General features: G+C 37.9%; 1 protein-coding gene across 5 annotated transcripts in view; it reads right to left on the reverse strand.

Annotated features, from left to right (window-relative positions):
• SCN2A (sodium channel, voltage-gated, type II, alpha subunit) overlaps positions 1-22,701 on the reverse strand; it is a 172,805-nt gene that overhangs the window by 98,838 nt on the left and 51,266 nt on the right. For 2 of the 5 annotated variants that reach the window (XM_006879342.1, XM_006879343.1), the window contains 2 exons: positions 4,064-4,381; positions 3,051-3,169 (listed from right to left, as the gene is read on the reverse strand). In XM_006879342.1, the coding sequence (XP_006879404.1) occupies positions 3,051-3,169; positions 4,064-4,330 (386 nt within the window). In that variant the 5' untranslated portion in view covers positions 4,331-4,381. Of the gene's footprint in view, positions 1-3,050; positions 3,170-4,063; positions 4,382-6,010; positions 6,308-22,701 lie in introns of those variants that run through there. The other 3 variants (XM_006879341.1, XM_006879344.1, XM_006879345.1) reach the window with 3 other exon arrangements.

Raw genomic sequence — 22,701 nt, forward strand, 5'->3', positions numbered from 1 at the left:
TTCAGTTAGCTGTTGTTGTTAGATGTCATCAAGTTGAGTACTACTCATTAAACTCTACAAACAGTCTGAACCCTGTTCTATCCTGTGCCATCTTCATCATAGCCAATGGCCTTGAGTTCTTTGCTTCACTCATTGTGGCAGCCCAACTCGTTGAGGGTCTTATTCTCTTTCACTGACCCTCCACCTTTCCAGACATGTAGAACGCAAACCACTTTATACTGTCAAAGGACCTTATCTGGGAGAAGGACAGGCAATCTCCTCCCATGAAATTAACTGCCTGCTGGAGGGTCAGCTATGGGTCTGTTCCAACTCTATATAACACAACAACAACAACAATAAGGAACTTATGTCTCTTTTCCACAGGGTATGAAATGGAGGTTTTCAGGTTCTGTGAACCTTCCAGGGTTTTTCTGGAGTAGGGATTATGATTGTGATGAGCGTTTCAGAGAAATAGATTATCTCCTCACAAAAGTTTCTTTCTTTTTTTAAGTGACATTTTCCTTAATGCAATTTTCCTTTCCTAATGTCATGTGATCATTCAGATTTAGGACAAGAAAAGAGAGATTTCTAATGTGACCAAATCTCCCCTATGTCACCTGTCTTGTAGCTGATTCTCTAACCTCTCAATAGTCATTTCTTTATTCAATATGTACTTTCTCTCACTGCCTACTACAAACACGGAATCTGGGTAAATTTCTAGTTTTCCATATAATTTCACAAATGAATTTTATGTTTATATAGATCCACTGCATCTGAGTCAGTTCAACGACCCTGCCCCCAACTGAGTTTAAATCAGCTGTAAATCTTTATGGAAGGAACTAATCTGGTGGGTTCAAACTGCCAACCTTTCAGTTATCAGATTAATACACTATGCCATTAGGGTCCCAATGTTTACATAAGGCACATATAATGATTTAAAATAATAATTTGTGCAAAGATTTATTATAAACACTCACAATCTCTCTATTTATAATACTGATTCAATGGTACTTTTGCTCTTTTTTTATAACTAGTTCTATTAGTTGAACAAACAGTGGTAGGAAAACAGTATTAAATTAATTTGTGATAAATTATAATACCATAAAACATGAATATAAAACAAAAATATGTTTACTTCTATGAAAAACTTGGGGAAATTAAAAGTAGACTTAACTCCAGAATGCCCCACCTCTATGGACCTTGTTTTTTAAGTTGCTGGACATTTCTGGGGCCATGCTTTGTATCTGCTCTGTTCAGAACTCCTGAATTTTCTACCTTACCTAATTCAAATATCTGGTCAAGTTACTGGCATTGGTGAGCACTACAAGAACAGGCTCTGGGCTTATCATGCCATGGAAATCTTCAAAGTGATTTTAGCGGAAGCCAACCAATAAATACCGTTCTGTCTGAAAATTTACTTAATTCCCCCCCCCCTTTCCTTATCTCTAGTTCATTCTTGGCACAATTACAGTTTTCCAGTCTTATACTCCTTGTACTTTTCAGGCTTGGCTGTCAGGGAAACGACTATCCTTTGCCTAGAATAAAACTTTTCATTTCTAACTGCTGTTGTTATGTGCTGTCAGATCACTTGCAACTCATAGTAACACTACATGCAACTGCTCTGAATTCTGCTCTATTCTGAGCCAACCTTATCGTCTCTGACACACCTTCGTCACTGAATCAATCCATCTCATCGAAGGTCTTCCTCTCTTACACTGTCCTTTCATCCTCCAAAGCATGACGTCCCTCGCCAAGGACTGTTCCTCCTTGCACCATGCCCAAAGTATGTTTCCAACTTTTTCCAAAGTATGTTTCACTAACTATTTTACCTAAATTCCAAGAGTAAGCCAAATTACCATTGTTCACCAATGTGTCATAAAGACAACTCCCAGAATTTAGTTACATCAAATAAGAAGAATGAAAAATAGAATGAGGCAGTAGATGGTGATCAAGAGACATTAATTGCTCTATTGCAATAACTATAGCAGAACCCATTTCTTAAAAGAAACACTGGTACAAATACTAGAAGGAGGAAGGAAAGATGAGAGGAAAAAAGGAAAAGGGGAGCTAGTAGAATGCTGGTCTATAAGGAATTTTAAGACATACTTGACAGGCTGGGGTTTCTACAGTTAAGATTTTTTAAACATGTATTAACTCTAGTTTTCAAATGTTGATATAAAGAGTAAAAATAAAATTTGATCAATTAGATCACAACACATAAAATTATAAAATTCAAATCACATATGTATAGTTTCCAAACAGAAATGTAGCAACAAGAATGAGCGTCTAAAATACTGCATTGTACCACTGTTGTAGAATGGGACTGACATCAGGGTTGGGGTAAGACTGAGGAAAAACTGGATAAAGTATGTATACTGCATTTAAACAGATGAGGGAGAAAACAGTTCAAAAGCGATATATGATTGGGTATTATGGTTATCACAAGAGTCCAGAATGAAGGTTGCATAGTGGAGTGCATCTTGGGGAGGGGAATTGTATACCAATGAAGGAATTTTTCTTTTACTTTTCAAAAGGAGGAGTAAACTGGGGGGGGCGGGGAAAGGATGGGCAGGGAGAAAAGTACAACAATGAATGAATGGAAATCCAAAATCTCTGTAAGTGTTCATCAAAACTAATAAAATTTAAAAAAAAAGAATGAGCGTCTAGTATTTATTATAAAGTATGGTAAGAGTGAAGACATGTAAAAAGGAGAGACAGGTAAAAGGGTCAAAACCAATGAGGAAGGTGTGGATGTAGCTATGGATTGGAATTGACTTGATGACATTAGACAGAGTGGCTAATGCTGTAGGTATAAACGAAGAAGGTGTGTGTGGAGCAAACAGTTCATAAAGGAGCAGAGTAGGAAAAAAAGTCAGGAAAAGAAGAAACTCAAAGGTCAGGAAAAATCGTGTACTTACCCATGATTCCAATTGCACACTCTATGCACTATGGGTAAGAGGAAAGGAAAGGTAAATAACACTGCTCACATATATTCTGAAATACACCCTATGCAACAGTCTAGTCAATTGGCAACACTATATTAAGTGGTTAACTGAAAAAAAAAAGGATATGAATGTACCAAAATCTTAATAGCTAGTTTTCTAATCGGGTTGAAGGGAGTTAAAATGTACAGGGCAGAGGTGGCACTGAATCGAGATATGGCCTTCCCTTTGTTCAATACTATAAATGTCTGAAAAAGAAAACACAACACATAAAACAGAATTTAGGATGTACACTGAAGAACTTTTAAGTGAAAGAGGAGACCATTATTTGAAAATATTGCACCACAAAACAATGTAGTAACATACTAATTACCAACGTATGCAACAATGATGCGATATTTCTTGTTGAGCACCATAAATTCTCTTACATTTGATAAGTGGCACAAAGATTTCAGGAAGAAAATTTATGGGAAGTGTTACAGGAATTCAAAACACTTTAACATCAGTTGTTGCTAACAGTATTTATAGTTTACATAGAACATTAAAGTTTTTATTCCTCGGTTGTTTCCTCAAGGGAATTTTTTTCCACCTGCATTCATTGATCAGACCCTTTTCTTTCTTTCTTTTTTTCCCCCTTCCACATTAACTGCTTCATTACCTGTTGTCTTTAGTAAAGTATCCTAGAAAGGGCAAAAATCTACTGGTTGAAGACATAAAAGAGTTGAACATCAAGGCAGTGTTTCTAGAGATTGTAAGGAGATATTTAGATACTGTTCACCAAAACAGAAACTCTATTTATCATCATTTTCTCTTTTGCTCTATCACATTTTAAGGCAACTGGGGTTCACTTTCACTCTTTAGGAACATAATTAGTATTCAAGGAGGAGTATGGCCTTTTGCCCTTCTCCAATTCCTGCATTGCAACATTCTAGTTTTCTGCCTGTAAAATTAGACAGGTTCTTCTAAGAAACTTCCAAGTTCATGGGTTCCTTGCATGATCAGACCCACTCAGTACCCTAGTGACACTTTAAACATAAAGTGTTTATGAAGAGACATAACAATCTTCATCAGACACCTAGAGACCAGCCCAGAGAACAAACAAACAAGCAGGTCAAGGAAAGGCAACTTGACTAAGCACTCACTTTCTTATTGATATAGTACGGGTCCAGATCCTCCAGGGGCACTGACACCATCTCTGGAGGAATGTCTCCGTAAATAAATGGAAGGCATTTTCCAGCTTCCAAGTCACTATTTGGCTTTGGACCATTTTCATCGTCTTCATCCTTGCGCTCTTGTTTGGGTCTCTTAGCTTTCTCTTCTGCAATGCGTTGTTCAATAGCAGCAAGAGATTCCCTGGTGAAGAAGCGGAAGCTGTCAGGTCCTGGGGGTACCAGCACTGACTGTGCCATCTTTTCATCCTGCTCCTTTAATCACTGTTTAGCTCCTTGCATAAGAAAGTGCTATAGAAACAAGGAGAGGGAGATCCATTAGGGTAAAAGGTAACTGTGGCAATGACATGACACTTGAGATAAAACACACAAGCCAGGATTTCTCTCCTTTTTAAAAGTGAAGCTATGTTCATCATTCAGGGAGTTCTCATGCATGTCTTCATTTGCTTGCATGGAGCTCGCTCTCTCACACACACACATTCAGTAGGTGTTTATGAGGTAATCTAAGCTCCTACACCCAAAATGTTTTAAGTGATTGTGCTACTTGGTGGGGGGGGATACACAGTTGAGAGCTTGGAAATGAAGGATACTGGTTTATGCTTGCTATTTTACTTGTGTGAATATTTTGGCAGCCATCTTTTTCAGAATCCTTTCTGAGAAAAAAAAATGTCAGGGATTCAAAACAAGAGATGAAAAAATCAATTAGAGTTGTAGAATACAGGCTTATGAGGGGTTTGCACGTTTTCCTTTCACGTTCCCTTTGGCCTGTTTTATTACCTTTTAAAAGCTTACTTGGAATCAACATAGCAGGTAAAGAGCTCTAGAGATTCTGAAACTCCAGGCCTTGGAAGCACAGGTAGACACAGCTGAATGCAAGGGCGGGGGAAGGTGCAGGGGATGCCTGATTGTGGTGGAACTGCACAGGAAGGGACCTAGCTCATGCCAAAAGGAGCAGGAAGTCACCCACGTCAGAGGTCTGGAGCTTGGGCCCCCGGCTTAGCAACCTGCTGCTAGCTTGTATATTTGCATGTCAAATGAACCGATTTCCAGTAGCTTAGGAAATAGTGGGGCAAGAACCCATTTCCCCCTCAACATTGCCCCTTTCATGAAAGAAAAAAATAAATCTAGTTTAGCAGTCAGAGTGGCCATTTCAGAATTTAGATTTGAAGAAATGAAGAAGTTTAAGGTAGTTTATCACTCGAAAGAAACTCCTATAATGTGCATCTTGTTTATAACATAAATTGTGTTCCACTGATACTATACTGATGTATAAAGCTCAACATAGCACATCAATCATTTTACATGGTATCGTTAACTAGCAACAGGACTTCGTATTCTATTAAAAACAGTATCATCCAAATGCCTGACTCCTGAATACCATCTTCACCAATTCATTTGTCCATATTTCCCTTCATTCTAAAAAGTCAGTCCATTTAAAGCCTTGCACTACAGAGTTCCCATTAATGTATACAAAATGCATTCCCTAAGAGTAAAATGCATTAATATTTAGTTAATTTCCATAGTTCATGCCAGACAAAACAGAGGGAAATCTAAAATAGCATATGCCACGGAAATATTTCCATAAAATTTTCTTTTGAAACACACCTTTCAGACACCAGCAGGGCTGCAATGAGATGATAGGAGCAGACTCCCCTCTCAAATCTTAGTGCCTCCATAACACCTCTGCTTTCCCTCATCCATCCCCAGAGAGCCCTTCTGCCTAGTTACAGGCATTGGTCTGAAGATGGTCCCTACACTCCGGGGCGGGGGTAGAAACTGCCATGCCTGGATGCTCTAACAGAAGACACATGCTAAAACATGCAGCCAGCAGCTTTAGAATGAAAGACTCCCCAAGGATTCTACTGTAAAGGTAGAGAAGCATCACAGAGAATAAACATAAGAAGAATATGAAAACATTACCCCTGCAGAATCTTTTATACCCAGAGTTTGGGAATGATAAACTGGTACCAAGAAGAATGCAGCTAAAATTCCATCATGCTTTTTTTTTCCCCTTTTTCTTTTTTTCTTTTTTTTTAATTCTCCTTCAAAGACCACACCTAACTTCCTGTAAAAGGATTCTGGTAACTGAAGTAAAACCAGGCATTTCCTGTGTGGGGACTACAAAGTGGAATTATTAGAACTACCACGAGAGGGCGCGAAACTGTGAGGAGAGACTCCTCCGGTGTACACTCAGACATGCAAGCATATGTACCAGCCAGAGCTTTTGGTAATGGAGTTCTGATCCTCTGCAGGATTATGTCAAAACAAAATGTTGTGACTTTTCTAATTTGCAGTTATTAATTGTTTTAACCAAATCATGCTTCTGTTTTTTTGGTGGGTTTTTTTTTCTTCTCTCTAGCCACTCCCTCAACTGATATAAGTAATTCAAAAGAAAGTAAAAACAAAAGAAATAGTGAAAGGTTAAAAAAGACACAAAAACCCTCACATAAAATACCAGTTAAATTAGTCAACAACTCACTTAGAGTTAATATTAGTCTCAGCCCAAGAGTATCTGAAATCCAATAGTTATTTGCTAAGTCAATAGAAAGATTTTCTCTGTGTTGAAGTAATTTTTCCCTGAAGAAAACTAACCTGAAAAGTCAGCAATTGCAGTAACATTATTTTCTATTTTATTTAAATTACTGAAAAACAATCCTATAAAAGAAACTAAAATGACAGTTGTTGTTGTTAATTGCCTTTGAGTTGAGCACGACTCATAGCGACCCTATGAACAAAAGGCCTGAAGCCCCTCTACAACTGTCGACACTTATCAAAATTCATAGAGTTTCCTGAGGCATATTATTTAGGAAGTGGATGCCACTCCTGCTTCCACACCTACCATAATAGTATGTTATTGTTGTTATGTGCCATTGAGTCACCTGCAATTTATAGAGGCCCTATGTACAGCAGATCTGAATCCTTCCCTTTCCTCAGTCAGTCTCACTAACTCTGACACACCAACCCACATTTCCCCAGTTACTGTATCAATCCATCTCCTCTGGGGTCTTCCTCTCCTGCACTGTCTGTCCACCCTTCTGAGCATAATGTCATTCTCCAAGGACCAATCTCTCCTGGCCACGTGCCCAAAGTAAGTGCAAGAGAGCTTCAAAATCCTAGTCTCCAAAAAGAGCCTTGGTTTCTCCCTCTCCAAGATAGACCTTGGCAGAGCATGATATGTTCAAGACTTCTCCAGCACCATAACTCGAAGGCATCTATTCTTCTCTGTCATCCTTGGTCATTGTTCAACTCTCTGAACCATAACAAGTAATTGAGAAAACTATGGCCTGGATTAAGTGTACCTTTTTATCTAGACTGACATCATTGCTCTTCAGCACTCTAGAGAGTTCCATGACAGCAGATTTTCCTAATGCAATTTGTTTTTTTATTTTGAGTGTTGATTGTGGATCCGAGCAAGCTGTAATTGCTAACAACCTCAATCTCTTCTCAATCTATTACGGTACTGCCAGTTGGCTCAGTGGTGAGAATCTTTGTCTTCTTGATGTTGAGCTTCAATTCATATTGAAGACTACAGTTCTTGACTGAATCAAGTGCTTCAGATCTTCTTAATTTTTAGCAAGCAATGTGTCATCTGCATGTCATAGGTTGTTAATAATTCTTCCTCCAATCTTGATGCTACACTCCCCCTCATAAAGTCCTACTTCCCAAATGATATGTTCTGCCATTGATTGAAAATGTATGGGGACAGGACTCCTTTCTTGATTTTGAACCAGTGTTTCCTTGCCTGTTCTGAGGACAACTTCTTGGTTCAAGTATAGATTTTGTATAAGCAACATCAAGTGCTCTGAGATTCCCATTTTCCTCAAGGTTAGCCACAATTTATTGTGATCCACACAGTCAAATGCCTTTACATAGTCAATGAAACAAAGACATTCTTCTGGTACTCTCAACTTTCTGCCAAGATCCATCTGAAATTGGCAATAATATCCCTAGTGTCATGACCTATTCTAAACCCTTATTATATTTCTGGTAGTTCTCTGTCAATGTACTGTTCAAGTTTTCCAGGTAATCTTTAGCAGGATTTTGCTTGCGTGTGATATTAGTGATATTGTTCCATAATTTCCACACTTTGTTGGGTCACATATTTTTTGGAATGGGAACAAATATGGATATCTTCCAGTCAGTTGGCTAAGTAGCTGTCATCCAGATTTCTTGGCACAACATGGTGAGCACATGTAGGGCAGCATCTGTTTGCTGAAATACGTCAATTGGTATTCCATCAATTCCTCGGCTTTATTTTTTGCCAAGTTCTTCAGAGCAGCCTGCACTTCCTCCTTCATCACCATTGCCTCATGCTCATATGTTGTTTCTTGAAATTCTTCTGTGTCAACCAATTCATTTCGGTACAATGACTCTGTATACTCCTTCCATCTTCTTTTAATGCTTCTTGAATTATTCGATATTCTGCCCATAGCAACCTTAAGCATTGCAACAACTCATGGCTTTAATTTATCTTTTAGTTCCTTCAGCTTAAGAAATGCTGAGCGAGTCTGGCCCTTTGATTTTCTGACTCCAGGTCCTTGCACATTTCATGACAATATTTTGCCTTGTCTTCCCCAGCAGCCCTTTGAAATCTTGTATTCAGCTCCTTAACTTCTTGATTTCTTCCCTTTGCTTTAGCTTCTTGGTGCTCTAGTGTAATATTCACAATTTATTCTGACATTTATTTTGGTCTTCTCTTCTTCTTCTTTCTTCTTAATAATGACTTTTTGCATTTTTCATAAATGATATTCTTGATATCTTACCACAGTTTATCTGGTCTTCGTTCATTAGTACACAAAGCCTCAATTCTATTCCTGAGTTGGTTTTTTTAATCCTTGGGAGATTGACTCAAGGTCAAATTTTTATTCCTGTGGGTATGACTTCACTTTCTTTAGTTTTAATTTGAACTTGCATATGAAGAGTTGATGGTCTGTTCCACAATCAGCACCTGGCCTAGTTTTTAATTCTGATATTGAGCTTCTCCTTCCACAAATGTAATCAATCTGATTCCTGTGCATCCCATCACGTGAAATCCATGTGTATAACCTGCGTGTATGTTTCTTATGCTTAGATCAATCTCTCAACCAACCACAGTGCTATCGTGTGAGGTTTTTTGGTTATGGTTGTGTTAGGTAGTGTTGAGTAAACTACAACTCATAGTAGTCCTATGAACAATGGATCTGAAACTTCTCTAAGCTGTATCATTCTCATCAGCTCTGATAGGCTCACAGCCATTCCTGCCATCATTGTGCCAATCTATCCTACCGAAGGTCTTCTTCTCCTTCAACGACTCTTTCTCCACAATGATGTCATTTTTTTTTTCATGACGGGCAACATGCTTAAACTATGTGAAAAGAAATGCCATCATCTTTGCCTCTAAAAGAGCATGCGAATTGCATTTCTGCCAAGACAGATTTGTTTGCTCTTTTGACAACCCCTGTTATTAAATACTTACTCTTCACCAACCATGCACAGAAAGCCACTGGAAATACCATGACCTGTGTCAAGTGTACTTTAGTCTTTAAACTTTACCCCTGTTCTTGAGCACTTTATGAGAGCTCACTGGGGTCCAGTCACTAGACTATGTTGTCTGTGTGAATCCACCACCATCTTGTCTGCCAAAAACTTCTATCAAGTAAAATACTCTTACATTTTTTGTTTGGAAATGCAAGAAACAAGATACAGGGAAGTTAGGAAATATCACCTAACAGCAGAAAAGTGAAAATAAAATTCAAAGTTTGCCTGACACCACAAATCTGTGAAGTTTACACATCCATAAACAAACAGCTTCTCAAGTAACTACAGGATAAGGAAAAAACTTAAAAATCAGGCAATAACATCTCTAATAATCAGAAACAATTCCAAATCAATATATTCTGTAATGTTTTCTAATCTTACCATTTGCATTAGAAAATGTATTTATTGGAGAAGAGCAAGTGGAAGAGAGAATCAGAAAGATTTTAGTCACTCCAAGCAGGAGTCTTTTTTGTCCTGAGAAATACAAAATAGTCTCAAATTTCCTTAAGAAAAAAAAAACACAACAAAAGAGGATGATAGGTTCCTGGCTAAATGTCTGGGTGTAGCTTTAAGCCTGGGTTGCTCAGTGCAATGACTCAGGAGCCAGGAGCTCAACTGATGCTAACAGCACCTGGTTATGCTGCATTCTTTAACGATGACTTTCTGGGGAATACCTCTCCTCTAGCGTCTTCCCTTATAGTAAAATGCTGTAGTACTTATAGTCTCATAACCTCTCCTAGACTTAAGGACATGCAGTCCTGGAGTTATGAATGAAATCTGTTCTTAGGTGGCTTTAAGTCTAATTTGTACAGAAGTCAGAATAGATGCATATTGTTCTCATTTAGACTTTAGTTTAAGAAAGCAGCTTTGGTGGCAGAGTGTGTTGCATATTATCCTGTTAACCAAAAGCTCAGCAGTTCAAATCCACCTACCACTCCATGGCAGAAAGCTAGTCAGTCTTCTCCATGACATGCAACCATTGAAACCCCATGTAGGGTCACTGTGAGTCTGAAATCAGTACTCTGGGAGTGGGTTTTGGTTCCTGCATGAAGGATCCTTTTTGGTGCTGGTGATAAAGTGACTTGTAGCCAAAATATCAGCTATTTGGGAGGAAGATAAAAACGACTGTTTCAGTAAAGATTTGTTGCTGTTCTGTGCTGTTGGGTTGATTCCTACTCATTGTGGCTCTGAACAATACAATGAAATCCTGCCTAATCCTATACCATTCTCACACTTTCTGCTGTCCTTAAACCCGTTGTTAGAGCTACTCCTTCATGTCAACCCATCTCGTTGGGGATTTTACTCTCTTTCTCTGATTCTCCACTTTTCCAAGTCTGATATTCTTTTCCAAGAATCAGGCCTTCCTGACAAAAAGCTAAAGTATGTGAGATGAAGGGTCACCATCCTTGCTTTTAAGGAACACTCTGGCTGCACCTCTTCCAAGAGAGCACAGCCTTGGTAAGTCCGTGGGCAGTTCTACTCTGTGCTATAGAGCTATGCTATGAGCAGAACGTGATTTTATGGTAGAGGGTTTAGTGATCCCAAAAGAGGCCCTGGTGGCTTAGTGGTAAGCACTTGTGCTGTCACTGCCAAGTACACGGTGAATCAGAACCAACTTTTAGCTGAACCTCCAGTGAGTTTTCAGAGGCTGTATAAAAAAGAGCAAGGGTCCCATGAAAGTGGCCATATCTGACCTTTATTAACTTTACAAATGGGAATTGTCCCCATCAACAGCATCAATAACACAACCAATTCCCATGAGGTCAGACATATCCCCACGCTCTCGCACCTCTTTCTACTCATCTCAACTCCAATGTTACTGCTTTACTTTGTCCAAAAAAGAATGTGATAACTCACAGACCACAAAGAACCATGTTGGGGAAGTCAAGGGGTTATAATTCAGGTTAATAGCAGAATACAAGTCACTCAGTCAGGAAAGCTTCCACAATGTCCTCTCAGGCACCTCAGTTTGAGCCTCATGACTTTAAGCCAGTGTTACAAAATTCTCAGGCCTGCCAAAAATTCTGGCTCTCCACATAGCCCCCTCTCCCCTCACCCCAGTCCTCTAGTTTTCCTACAAACTTGAGCAAAGGCTCTCAGCTCTGCTTCCATGGGGGACAGCAGTCCCACGGTCAGCTTTGTCTCATGCTGGGTCTCTGGTCCTCTGCTTCAGCTGCTATGGCTGGCTGCTCTGGTCCTGAAAGATAACTTGCATTCTCTTGCTTGCTCTTTTCTGGTGGTGAGGTTCCTCCTCTCCTGCTGGATTTGTTCAGTTTTATTGGCAAACTAGTCAATCCCCTTGACGACTGGTAAGACAAGCTACACCACTTGTGGATAGGCTAACATGCCCTATTTGCATACTCCTACCCATCCATATGGCAAAGTCAAATTCAATGGCTAGAAAAGCCATTTTGAACACTAAATTCTTCACACCACAGGCAGGAAATCTCAAGGGTAGAGCTTACCCATTTTTCTCCCTCCACACAATGGGTGGGTTTGAACTGCATGCATTTGGGTTGGAGGTGCAGCTCCCTACCAACAGGCCACAAGAACTAAGTAACACATAACAGTGTCTACTGTTTGTCAAGCACTCTTATAAAAATTATACAACTATGTGATCTTTCTAACAACCTGATGAAGCAGATACTGTTTCAATCACTATTTAAAATGTCAGGAAACAGGGCCAGTAAGAAATTAAATAACTTGCAAAAAGCATTTCTCAAAGCTGGAAGTAGTAAATCAGAATTCAAACCTATGTAGTTTGGCTACCAAGTCTATGCTCATAATCAATACGCAGTGCTTCTCAAGTCTTTTTGCAGAATTATTCACTATCAAGAATATAACAAAATACGTACAGTTTCTTCTGCATAAGCTATAGTGTCATTGCTTTCTTTCCCATTCGTCCTAGACTATATTTTGCAATACTACCACTGACTCAGAAGTAATGAAAAAAGTACATACAAAAGGTTTTACCAAAATATTCAAGATGTAAAATGAGGAACATTGATTTTTTTTTCACCTCTAAAAGACTTCTGAGTAATGTAGTTTTGAAATAACAAAGTATATTTTTAATTTCCCAGGAAGAGGTTTCCTGATGTTCTTCCATTTGCTCTAACACCATGGTGGTACACTACGACAATGTTTTATGGAATGAATTACCTAGAGATTCTTTTTTGTTTTCCACTCTTTTAATCCATGTCTATGCTCACAAATAGTACTAAAATAGCTGTGATTCAGTCTTTTTTTAAAAATTATATTACTTTGATTTATTTATAAAGTTTGAATAAATTGTTTTTCACAAAAGATCCTTCCCATTTTCTTCACCCCACCCACCCATCGAATTGTGCAACCCTATGATTAACACCCTACCCTTTCCCTCTATTTCCACCCTCTCCCTCCACATACTGCCTTGGATCCTCGTATTCATTCTACAATAATGGTTTTATATTATTATTATACCTAGAAATTATTATTATTATTATTATTTTATTATACCTAGAAATTCTTAAACTTCATCCTCTTGTTTTACTTTTAAACAGAAGATTTAAATCACATCTTCCAAGGTCAGACACTATATTTTTAATATTATATAAAAAGGACAAAGAGTATTGTTGTTATGAGTAATCAGAAACAAAAAATATTTATAATTGGTTTACTAAATTCTGGTGATATTTCTTTTATGCTTCATTTTCAATGTTTTCTTTAGTTTTATACTTCTTAAAGAGGAGTATTCATTTTCTAATCTAAAATGTAAGGTAAGGAATTATACCATATGATCATGCAAAATGCTATCTGTGAAAAATAGTAGTTAAATGAAATTTAGGACAATAACAAAATGAGAATATGTAGTAGTAAGAATTATACAACTCTACTTTCTCTCCCCAGGGATCTACATTCATAATAATGAGTACTTTAAAGAGAAATTTGTCCTAAAGAAATAATTGGACTTGTAAATGTCATAAGAATGGAAAATGATACAAAATAATTTATGGTTGAAGATAAGTGCTCCAAAAACCTAGAATAATCCAAGAATTGAGAAAATTGAGGAATATCTCTTTTCTGAAAGTGAGTTTTTAAATCTTATTTTACAACCTAAATACTTCTATAGTAAATCAATATAATAAACAGAGTAAGAACTGTTTTGTTTTATGTTATGTTTTGTTTTATGTTATTTTCTTGATTGCATAACTCCTTTAATCTTCAGGCTTGAACCTATTTCCTCATGGCTGTTACTTATTGTGTTTTTATATATTCCCTGTAGCATGAAATTACACCCTACTCAGAAATACAGAGGATCAATGAAAGAGAGGAAGACCTTCTACAGGGAGGGTTAACACAGTGACTGGAACAAGGAGTTTGAGCATGGCAGAGACCATGAAGTGGGTACAGGACAGGGCTAGGTTTCAATCTGTTAACTGAAGGGTCACTGGGAGTCATAGTGTACTCAATGATACTTAACAACAGTGTTAGCATTGGTCCACTCACTCATTCCAATAACTAATGATTTCTAGAATATCAGCCAAATTTACTTCCTTTTGGCTGTAATGCTTGGAGGGGTAGGAGGTCAGTGCAAGAGAGGAAAATCCCAGATAAGATAGATTGATTACATTGGCTGTGCAATGGGTCATACGTGTTGGGATGGTGAGGTTCCCTCAAGATAAGGCTAAGTTCAGAACTGTTATTCATAAGGTCACATAATTCACCATTACCATACATAGAGACAGAGTTTAAATCTCACATATATCTGATTTAAAATTCTAAATGCATCTCATTATTTCCCCTTTTCCTGTTGGAGTTAGATATAAGCCACTAAGATTTAGTGTAAGAAGACTAAGGCAAAATAAGTCAGCTATGTTAAAAGTTACTGAATTTATTCAGTAACATAGTCAAGATTGTCTAGAATCCCATGGTTCCAGTCCTCCTGGGAAATAAAAGAATAAACAAGTCTGTCTTGGAGGAAGCACCACCAGGGCACTTTTAAGGGGCAAGGATAGTAAATTTTCTTCTCACATATGTTTGGTGTGTTTTCAGGAGGGGACAGTTTTAGGAAAGGGACATAATGCTGGAGCACTGGAGAAAGAGAGGAAAACCATCAATGAGAGGTGTTGACACAGTCACTGTAACAAAGAGTTCAAGCATATTACAGAGACTGTGAGGCTAGCACAAGATAGAGCAAGGTTCACCAGATCTGTTGTTCACAGGGTGACTGCATCGGAGTTGATGTGATGGCACCTAACAACAGTGGCAGCAGGAAAAACTCAGCTTTCCCTTCTTACAACTTCACCAGTGCAGTGTTTGGCTTGACTACTTCTGGAAAGACAAAATGGTTCCTCAACATCTTCACATCTACCATAACAAATGCAGTGATACCAGATACAGATGAGAAAATCCACACATTCACTTGATTGATGACTTTTGAATTCTGTGTCAGTTCCTCTCAGTTTCTGACCAGGCCTTCTCTGCATTTTGTGTATCTTCTTACTCTTGTTTCTTGACAATGTTGCCTAGGTTTTTGTCTGCAATACTTTCTTTATACAAATTTCTTTATTCAAATTTCTGGCTTAGGTGTCTCCATTTTCATTACTCCAACTTATATCTGTATGAGGATGCTCTCTATCAGGATAATCCGTCTTGAATACTCAAACAGGATTTTGCCACAAATTCCCAACACCCTAGGACATTCTTTCCTTGTTTGTCTGTCTGTTCACAGAACCACTAATGAGCCTTTCAAAAATTGAATGCACTATCTCATCTAATTAAGAGATTTAGGCCCCATGGAACTAGGTGAAGTTGATATCTCTGCTTTATTCTAGTTCTTTCACAGTTTATTCCCATTGGGTAGTATGGTGTTATGGATACATTTCTGTGATCTTTTGCACTGATTCTTGAAAAAACAGTATGGAAGATTTATCCCTCTAAATTCTGAAGGATTACCTTTGCCTTAGTTATTAAAGAAGTAACTTGGTGGTGTGGCAGAAACAGGAGTTCCAGGTTATTTTCAATCCCAAAGGGTTTGATACTTTTACCAAGAAGATTTTTCGTTGATTTACGGTTTTGACCAGAGTTGGAGTTAGAAAATCAGAAGGGAAGAATATGCTCACCATTTCTCAAGCTCAAAAAAACTGAAGAACAAATTCAAGTATAGAACTGCAACACTCAAGGATTCTATCGACAAAATCTTGAAAGATGTGGGAAGCAGCAAAAGAAAATGGGAGGAATACACTGTGTCAAAAAGAATTGGTTGACATTGACCATGATAGGAAGAAAAAAATTCAATCCACACTGAAGGCTTTGGCCAAACCACCCCCCCCCCAAAAAAAAAAAAACCCAAACCCAAACAAACAAAAAACCTGATGAAATAACAATTAGTGTGTTTCAACAAACAGATGCAGTCCTGGATCTCTTCATGAACCTATACTAAGAAATTTAGAAGTTAGCTACCTGGCCCATTGATTAGAAGAAATCTGTATTCATTCCCATTTTAAAGAAGTGACACAACAGAATGTGGACATTATTAAACAATATCCTTATTATCACATTCAAGTAAAATCTTGATGAACATTAATATAAAATAGCTGGGACTGTACATCAACAGGGAACTACCAGAAATTAAAACTGGACTAAGAAGAGGCTGTGGCACTAGGGACATAATTGTTGTCTGAAGGATTATGGCTGAAAACAGAGCTATCAGAAAGATGTTTATTTATTTTTTATTGACTAAGCAAGGGTATTTACCTGTGTGGATCATGGCAAATTATAGATTACATTGATAAGAATGGAGAATCTCGGAACACTTAACTATGTTCATGCAAAACTTACACATAGATCAAGAGGCTACTGTTTGAACAGAACAAAGGAACACGGCACAGTTTAAAATCAATAAAGGTGTACCTCAGGGTTATATTCTGTTTCCATGACTTTTCAATTTGTAGGCTGAGAAAATTTTTTGAGAAGCTGAACTATATTAAAAAAATATGGCATCAGGATTGTGGAATTATCAATAACCTGCATTATGTAGATGACACAAACTTGATGCAGAAAGTCATGAAGACTTGACACACTTACTACAGAAGATCAAAGACTATTGCCTTCAATGTGGATTGCATTTCAACATCAAGATAATAAAAATCTTTATCATAGGGCCACGAATTAATATTATGAGGGAGAAAAAGTGGAAGTTGTCAATGATCTCATTTCACTTGGATCCATAATCAACATACATGGTACCGGCAGTCAAGAAATCAAAAGACATGTTGCACTGGGAAAATCCCCTGTCAAGGACAGCTCCAAATAGCTAAAGAGCAAGGATTGCCATTTAAAAATTAAGCTGTGCTTGATCCAAGCCTAATGCTTCCTATGCATCTGAAAGTTTGACAAGGAATAAGAACGATGAAGGGAAAATTGTTTACTTTGAATTGTGGCGTTGGGAACAGTACTGAATGTCCCATGGACTGCCAATTGAGATGCTCCTTAGAAGAAAGAATAGTGAAACTTCATCTCAATTACTTGGGACATGATGTCAGGAATGGCCAGTCTGGAAAAATCATTATGCTGAGAAAAGTGGAAGGTCAATTAGCTGTAAGGGGTGGTGAAGGCAGAGAAGTACAGTGAGAGTTGTGATGGCAGAGAGCAGCCAACAGAACACTACCACATTGGCTGTGAGTTGTGGAAAACCCAGTGGTAGCGAGTCAGTGGCAAAAGGTTGACAGCACATAGCTGTCAGCAGACAACCTATAGACAAGCGGATGGCAGAAAGCTGCTCTCAAGAAAAAAGTGGTTGATAAAGTAGCTAATGTGAGTATGAACAAGTCAATTAAGGGCAGAGCGACAGATAGTAGAAAGGCCAATTACTATTATTCCAAATAGAACCTCCTCCTGAGCGGTTGCCTAATTCCTCAATAAACCATGCAACAATATGGTCTTCGAGTTCTGTGTAGCTAGTGCAAGAAATAATCAAAACTAAAAGGGCAATGAGAGTGTGCAGTCAGACCACCCTCCTCTTCATAGGAACTAGTTTTGTGCTTATCCCAAATTGCATCACTCCTGAATTTAAATAAACCATTATGCTGTATTATAAGTAGTCAGAGTAATTTTTAATCAGTATTAAAAAAAACCACGCAAGATGGATTGAGGCACTCTTCTGTCAACTAAGCCCTACACACACACACACACACACACACACACACACACACACGCTGTAACCACATTTATTTATATAGTTTCAACTGCTGCTAAAATATTATAAAACAGAAATATGTATATTGTTAGCTACCTGTCTCTACACATTAGAATGTAAACAGCATGTTTCAGGTTATGTTCCTGAGAAGCAAAGACTTAGAATAGGCTCAGAGAACATGTGATTTATTTATAAGGAAAAGCTTACGGAAGAAAAAAGGAAATGCTTAAGAAAAGGTACAGACGTAAAAACAGAAGGCCCTCATTGCTGTGATTTCTGTTAAACCCTGTTATAAGTAGTCTCAGCCTGCTCCAGCAAGGGACCTGTGGAGTATAAATTATGCCCTCAAATTTGTGCACAGGATGTTGTTGTGTGCCATCGAGCCTGAACCATCCTATAATTGACCCTTCGGCGGCTTTTCAGAAGCAGTTAATCGCACAGGAGGAGATCGCCCATCCTTTTCCCTAGGAGCAGCAGGTGGTCAGCATGCCTTCGGGATTGCAGTGCAGATTCTTAACACTAGGGCACCAGAGCTCCCTATTGGGCAAGAAATGTTGTGGTTGTTGTGTGCCTTCGAGTTGCCTGTGACTTATAGCAACCTGACCTGTGTACAACAGCTGGGAAGCCTGTCATGTCCTGAGCCAGTCTCACTGACTCCAACACACCTGCCCTTATTGTCTTAGTTAATTCATTTCATATGGAATCGTCTTCTCCTGAGTGTTCCTCCAACTTTTTGAGCATGATGTTCTTCTCCAAGGATGGGTCTCTCCTGGCCACATGCCCAAAATATGTGAGGTGGAGCTTCAAAATCTTAGCCTTCAAGGAGAGATTTGGTTTTACCTCTTGAGACAGACCTGTTTGTTTCCTTAGCAGTCTATTGCACATTAAAGATTCTTCTCCAGCATAGCGACTCAGTTCTTCTATTATTCTTAGTCATTATCCAGCCTTTTGATGCATGTCAAATAGTTGCAAAGACCATGGCGTGGATCAGGCGCACATTGGTCTCTAGACTGACAGTGTTGCTTTTCAGTACTCTGGAGAGGCCCCTGACAGCAGATTTACCTAATGTAATTAGTCTTTTGATTTCCTGACTGCTGGTATCAGGAGTTTTGATTAAGAAACCAAGAGAACTATAACTGTTAACAACCTCAATCTCTTCTCCATCCATCATGGTGTTGTCAATTGGCCCAGTGGTGAGACTGTTTTTTTGATGTTAAGCTTTAAACAATATTGAAGACTACAGTCCTTGGCCTTCTCTAACAAACGCTTTAGGTCCTCCTCAGTTTCAGCAAGCAAGGTTGTGTCATCTGTATAATGGAGGTTGTTGACAAGTTGTCTTCCAATCCTGATGCCACATTCCTCCTCATACAGCCCAGCCTCCCAAATGATCTGTTCTGCATATAGATTGAAATGGTATGGAGATAGGACATATCCCTGATGCACTTTTTCTTCCTGTGTTCTGATAACTGCTTCCAAGCATAGGTTTCACAAAAGCACAAGCAAATATTCTGTGATTCCCATTCTCCTCAAGGTGGGCAGGGAATAGGGACATTCATATTACTTCTTGCAAATCAGTCACTGTCTAAGGCTAGCACATGGGATACAAAATTTCAGGTACTTCAGATCCCATTCATTGTAAACAATGATTCAAGTAACATGAAGACAAGTCTCTGAGAGGTATAAGCATGAAAACATAGAAGCAAAAACAGAGGAGGGGCAGAAATTAATATTAAGACTAGATGGTTTGACCTGATTAGAACAACTTATTGTCTGTGACATGGTATTTGTCTTTTCTTCTCACTTCAGTATGTTTACTACTTAGAATAATCTCTGGCACAAAGCCCATGGGTTGCTGGGTTGATTCTGACTCACAGTGAGCAAGAGAATTAAGTAGAAATGCTCTATAGAATTTCCAAGGCTGTAAATCTTTACAGAAGCAAATTAACTCACCTCCCCCCCCCCAGTACATAGTAGTGAACAAAATTAACATACTACTTCCCACAAAGCTGATTTCTTTTCTGAACTTCTCTATTTTTGTTAAAGGCACTAGCTCTGCCTGCTTCCAGATTCACAGCCTCACAGCCTCGTTTGCTCTCCCTCGCACAGCTCTTCATCGAGTTCTGTCAATTGTGCCCCTGAAATTACTCATTTCTATACCCATTTTCTTCCTGTTCTGCGTTCAGGAACTTGTTCTTGATTAACTGGGTTATTGTCAATAAATAATCTTCATTCTTCAGTGTGTTTATCATCTAATTAATTGTACATGATTACTAGAATTAAAATTTTAAATGTAATTCTGGTTATACCAATAATTTGCTCAAAGATATAAGGAAAATTGTGTTACTCTTTTGTCCTCTCAGTTTTCTTTTACATCTATTAAAACCATTTAATTTCACAATCAAAATAAATTGTTTATTGGTCTGCAGTCCTATGCTTTCTAATTTCTTTTCTTTGTTCAAAGTTTCTTTCACTTAAAATAAAATAAATTCAAATTTTATATAAAACTGTCATTGTAGGATGAGTATAAGGATACAAGAGCAATGACAGAGGTTGGAAGCAGAGGGATGAGGATGTACAGGGGGAGGAGGGGATTAATCATGGGGTTGTATGTACAATTTGATGGGGGGTAAGGGAACTTGAAACAGTTCTTAAAAACAATGTATTCAAATTTTGTAAAAAAACTAGTAGAAAATTAAAAAAAAATCATTCAAAAGAGGCTTAGTAGCACATTGGTTAAACACTTTGGCTATTGAGAAAACCATCAGTGGTTCAAACCCACCACAGCCACTTGTGGCAGAAAGACATAGTTGTCTATTTCCATAAAAATAATCACAGCCTTGGCAATCTTATGAAGAGGTTCTATTGTCCTCTGTCATTGCTAGGAGTCAAAATCAAGATAACAGTAGTGAAATCGACTCCTAGTGGGATCCATTCAAAGTTAACTCACATGCCATTTGGTACAAGAAGTCTCCCTTCACCTCCTAAATTAGCTGCTATCTCTTCTTGCTCAGTGCTTGGTACATGTTTTAAGCAACATAGTAATCATCTTTTGCTTTTTGAAAATTTGTTTTATGCCATTTTAATTTTATAAAAGACTTACATTAGAATTTTGAAAGAAGTCCAAGAGGATTTCAATTTTATTAAAAAAGGAAGCAAAATAAAACTTGCATTCTGTGTTTGTTTTACCATGAGGCCCCAGCAAGGCAGAATGGCTAGTGTGGTATCCCAAACGATCTTCCCTGAAAATGACACTTGGTGTCATCTCAGCAGCAGACTCCCAAAACTCTGAACACTGTATATCAGTGTCATTTGAGGGCTTAGGTGTTTTGAGCATCCCATTGGATGTTCAAAATTTTTTCCTGTATGAATGAATGGTAAATGCAACTTCATTTCTGCTCATGAAAATAGAGGGATTTTACTCAGAAGATTATATATTTAAAAGAATTTATGCCTTAGGTCAAATGATAAGAAATAGAATCTGATTTTCTCCCAGTCAGTGAGCTTGTGTGAGTTATATCAACTCTTTGGGTCTAAATTTTATCAGTATAATTAAAGATAAAAGTATTTCCTCTATAGGCTCATTTTGACTTTTATGAGAGAACTTTTTAAGAAAATGCTAATCTGTGTGACTAAGCACTTGATAAATATTGATAAATCTAAGTTTTTCTGGTAGCCTAGTGGTAAGAAGCTGAGCTACATTTCCAAAGGCACGTAGTTCAAACCCACCAGCTTTTCCAGGGGAGAAGGATGGGCAATCTCCTACTGTGGGATTGTTTCTGAAGATCTGCCAAAGGGTCAGCTATGGATCGATTCCAACTTAATGGTACTCAACAACAACAACAACAAGGGCCAGCTTAGAGCAGTTTGTTATTTCTATCTTACATTGAAGTAGATTGTTTCATTCATGTGCATTTTGTTTTATGCAATCCTATCTGTACATTGTGCCACAAACCTACTTTCATTGCTGTGCAGATATAATTGCTTTAAGGTAAAGCTATGATGTACTCCTCTTTGCAACTCTTGATGTGCATAATACAATGTTTTTAAAAAAGTATATTCTCAATTAAAAAATGAATAACAGGATATCACAGAGATATAAATCATATAATCCATCATGCTGAAAGATGCATGGTTATACAACAGGTTCCTATCTCTCTAGAGGGCAGATTTAAGACTAATACGGAAGTTACAGGAAGGCAAATTTTGATTGAAAAATTAATATTTTAATTGTTATATATGTATAAAACTATTATCATATTGTTAATTGAATACTATAGAAATTCTTCCTGTGTGAATAAATACTGTAGTTGTGGTCTACCAATAAGTCAGAACCAACTCATGCCTGACCTTCCAGTGCATTTTCAGAGGAAGCTCATTGCACAGGAAGAGATTGCTCATCTTTTTCCTATACAGCAGGTGGGTTTGAATAATTGCCAATGTATCTCTGTACCACAAGGCAACCAGAGCTCCCTATAAGCAATGAATAAGGAGAACATATAATTCCAAAAAATTTCCAGTTATAGGATTCTATGATTGCCTAAAAAGAAATGCATCAAGTCATATTTTTCTAAAATAAGACAAATGAGGTAAAAATAAAATTAATTATCAACATCATTTACATACACTCTTACCTGGAAAGAACTCAATACTCAAATGATGGTCACTGAGTGACCTAGCTGATCCGTGCTTGATCCCACTTGACTATGTGCACTATGAAGCAGGGAGCAAAATGCTTAGATTATTGCACGATTAAATTAGACAATCTAAGTAAAATACCTAGCATACTGCCAAGTACCTAAGAAATGCTCTTTTTATTAGGTTTATTTCCTCCCTATAATCCTTTTCAAGTTCTTACATATATCAATATACTAAAAATTTATAAGGACAAATTAAAAACCTGAAACAGTCTTAAGACATT

This window comes from Elephantulus edwardii, unplaced genomic scaffold, assembly GCF_000299155.1.
Source record: "Elephantulus edwardii isolate Elephantulus edwardi_28Jun2011 unplaced genomic scaffold, EleEdw1.0 scaffold00003, whole genome shotgun sequence".
In the NCBI taxonomy this organism is placed as follows: domain Eukaryota; kingdom Metazoa; phylum Chordata; class Mammalia; order Macroscelidea; family Macroscelididae; genus Elephantulus; species Elephantulus edwardii.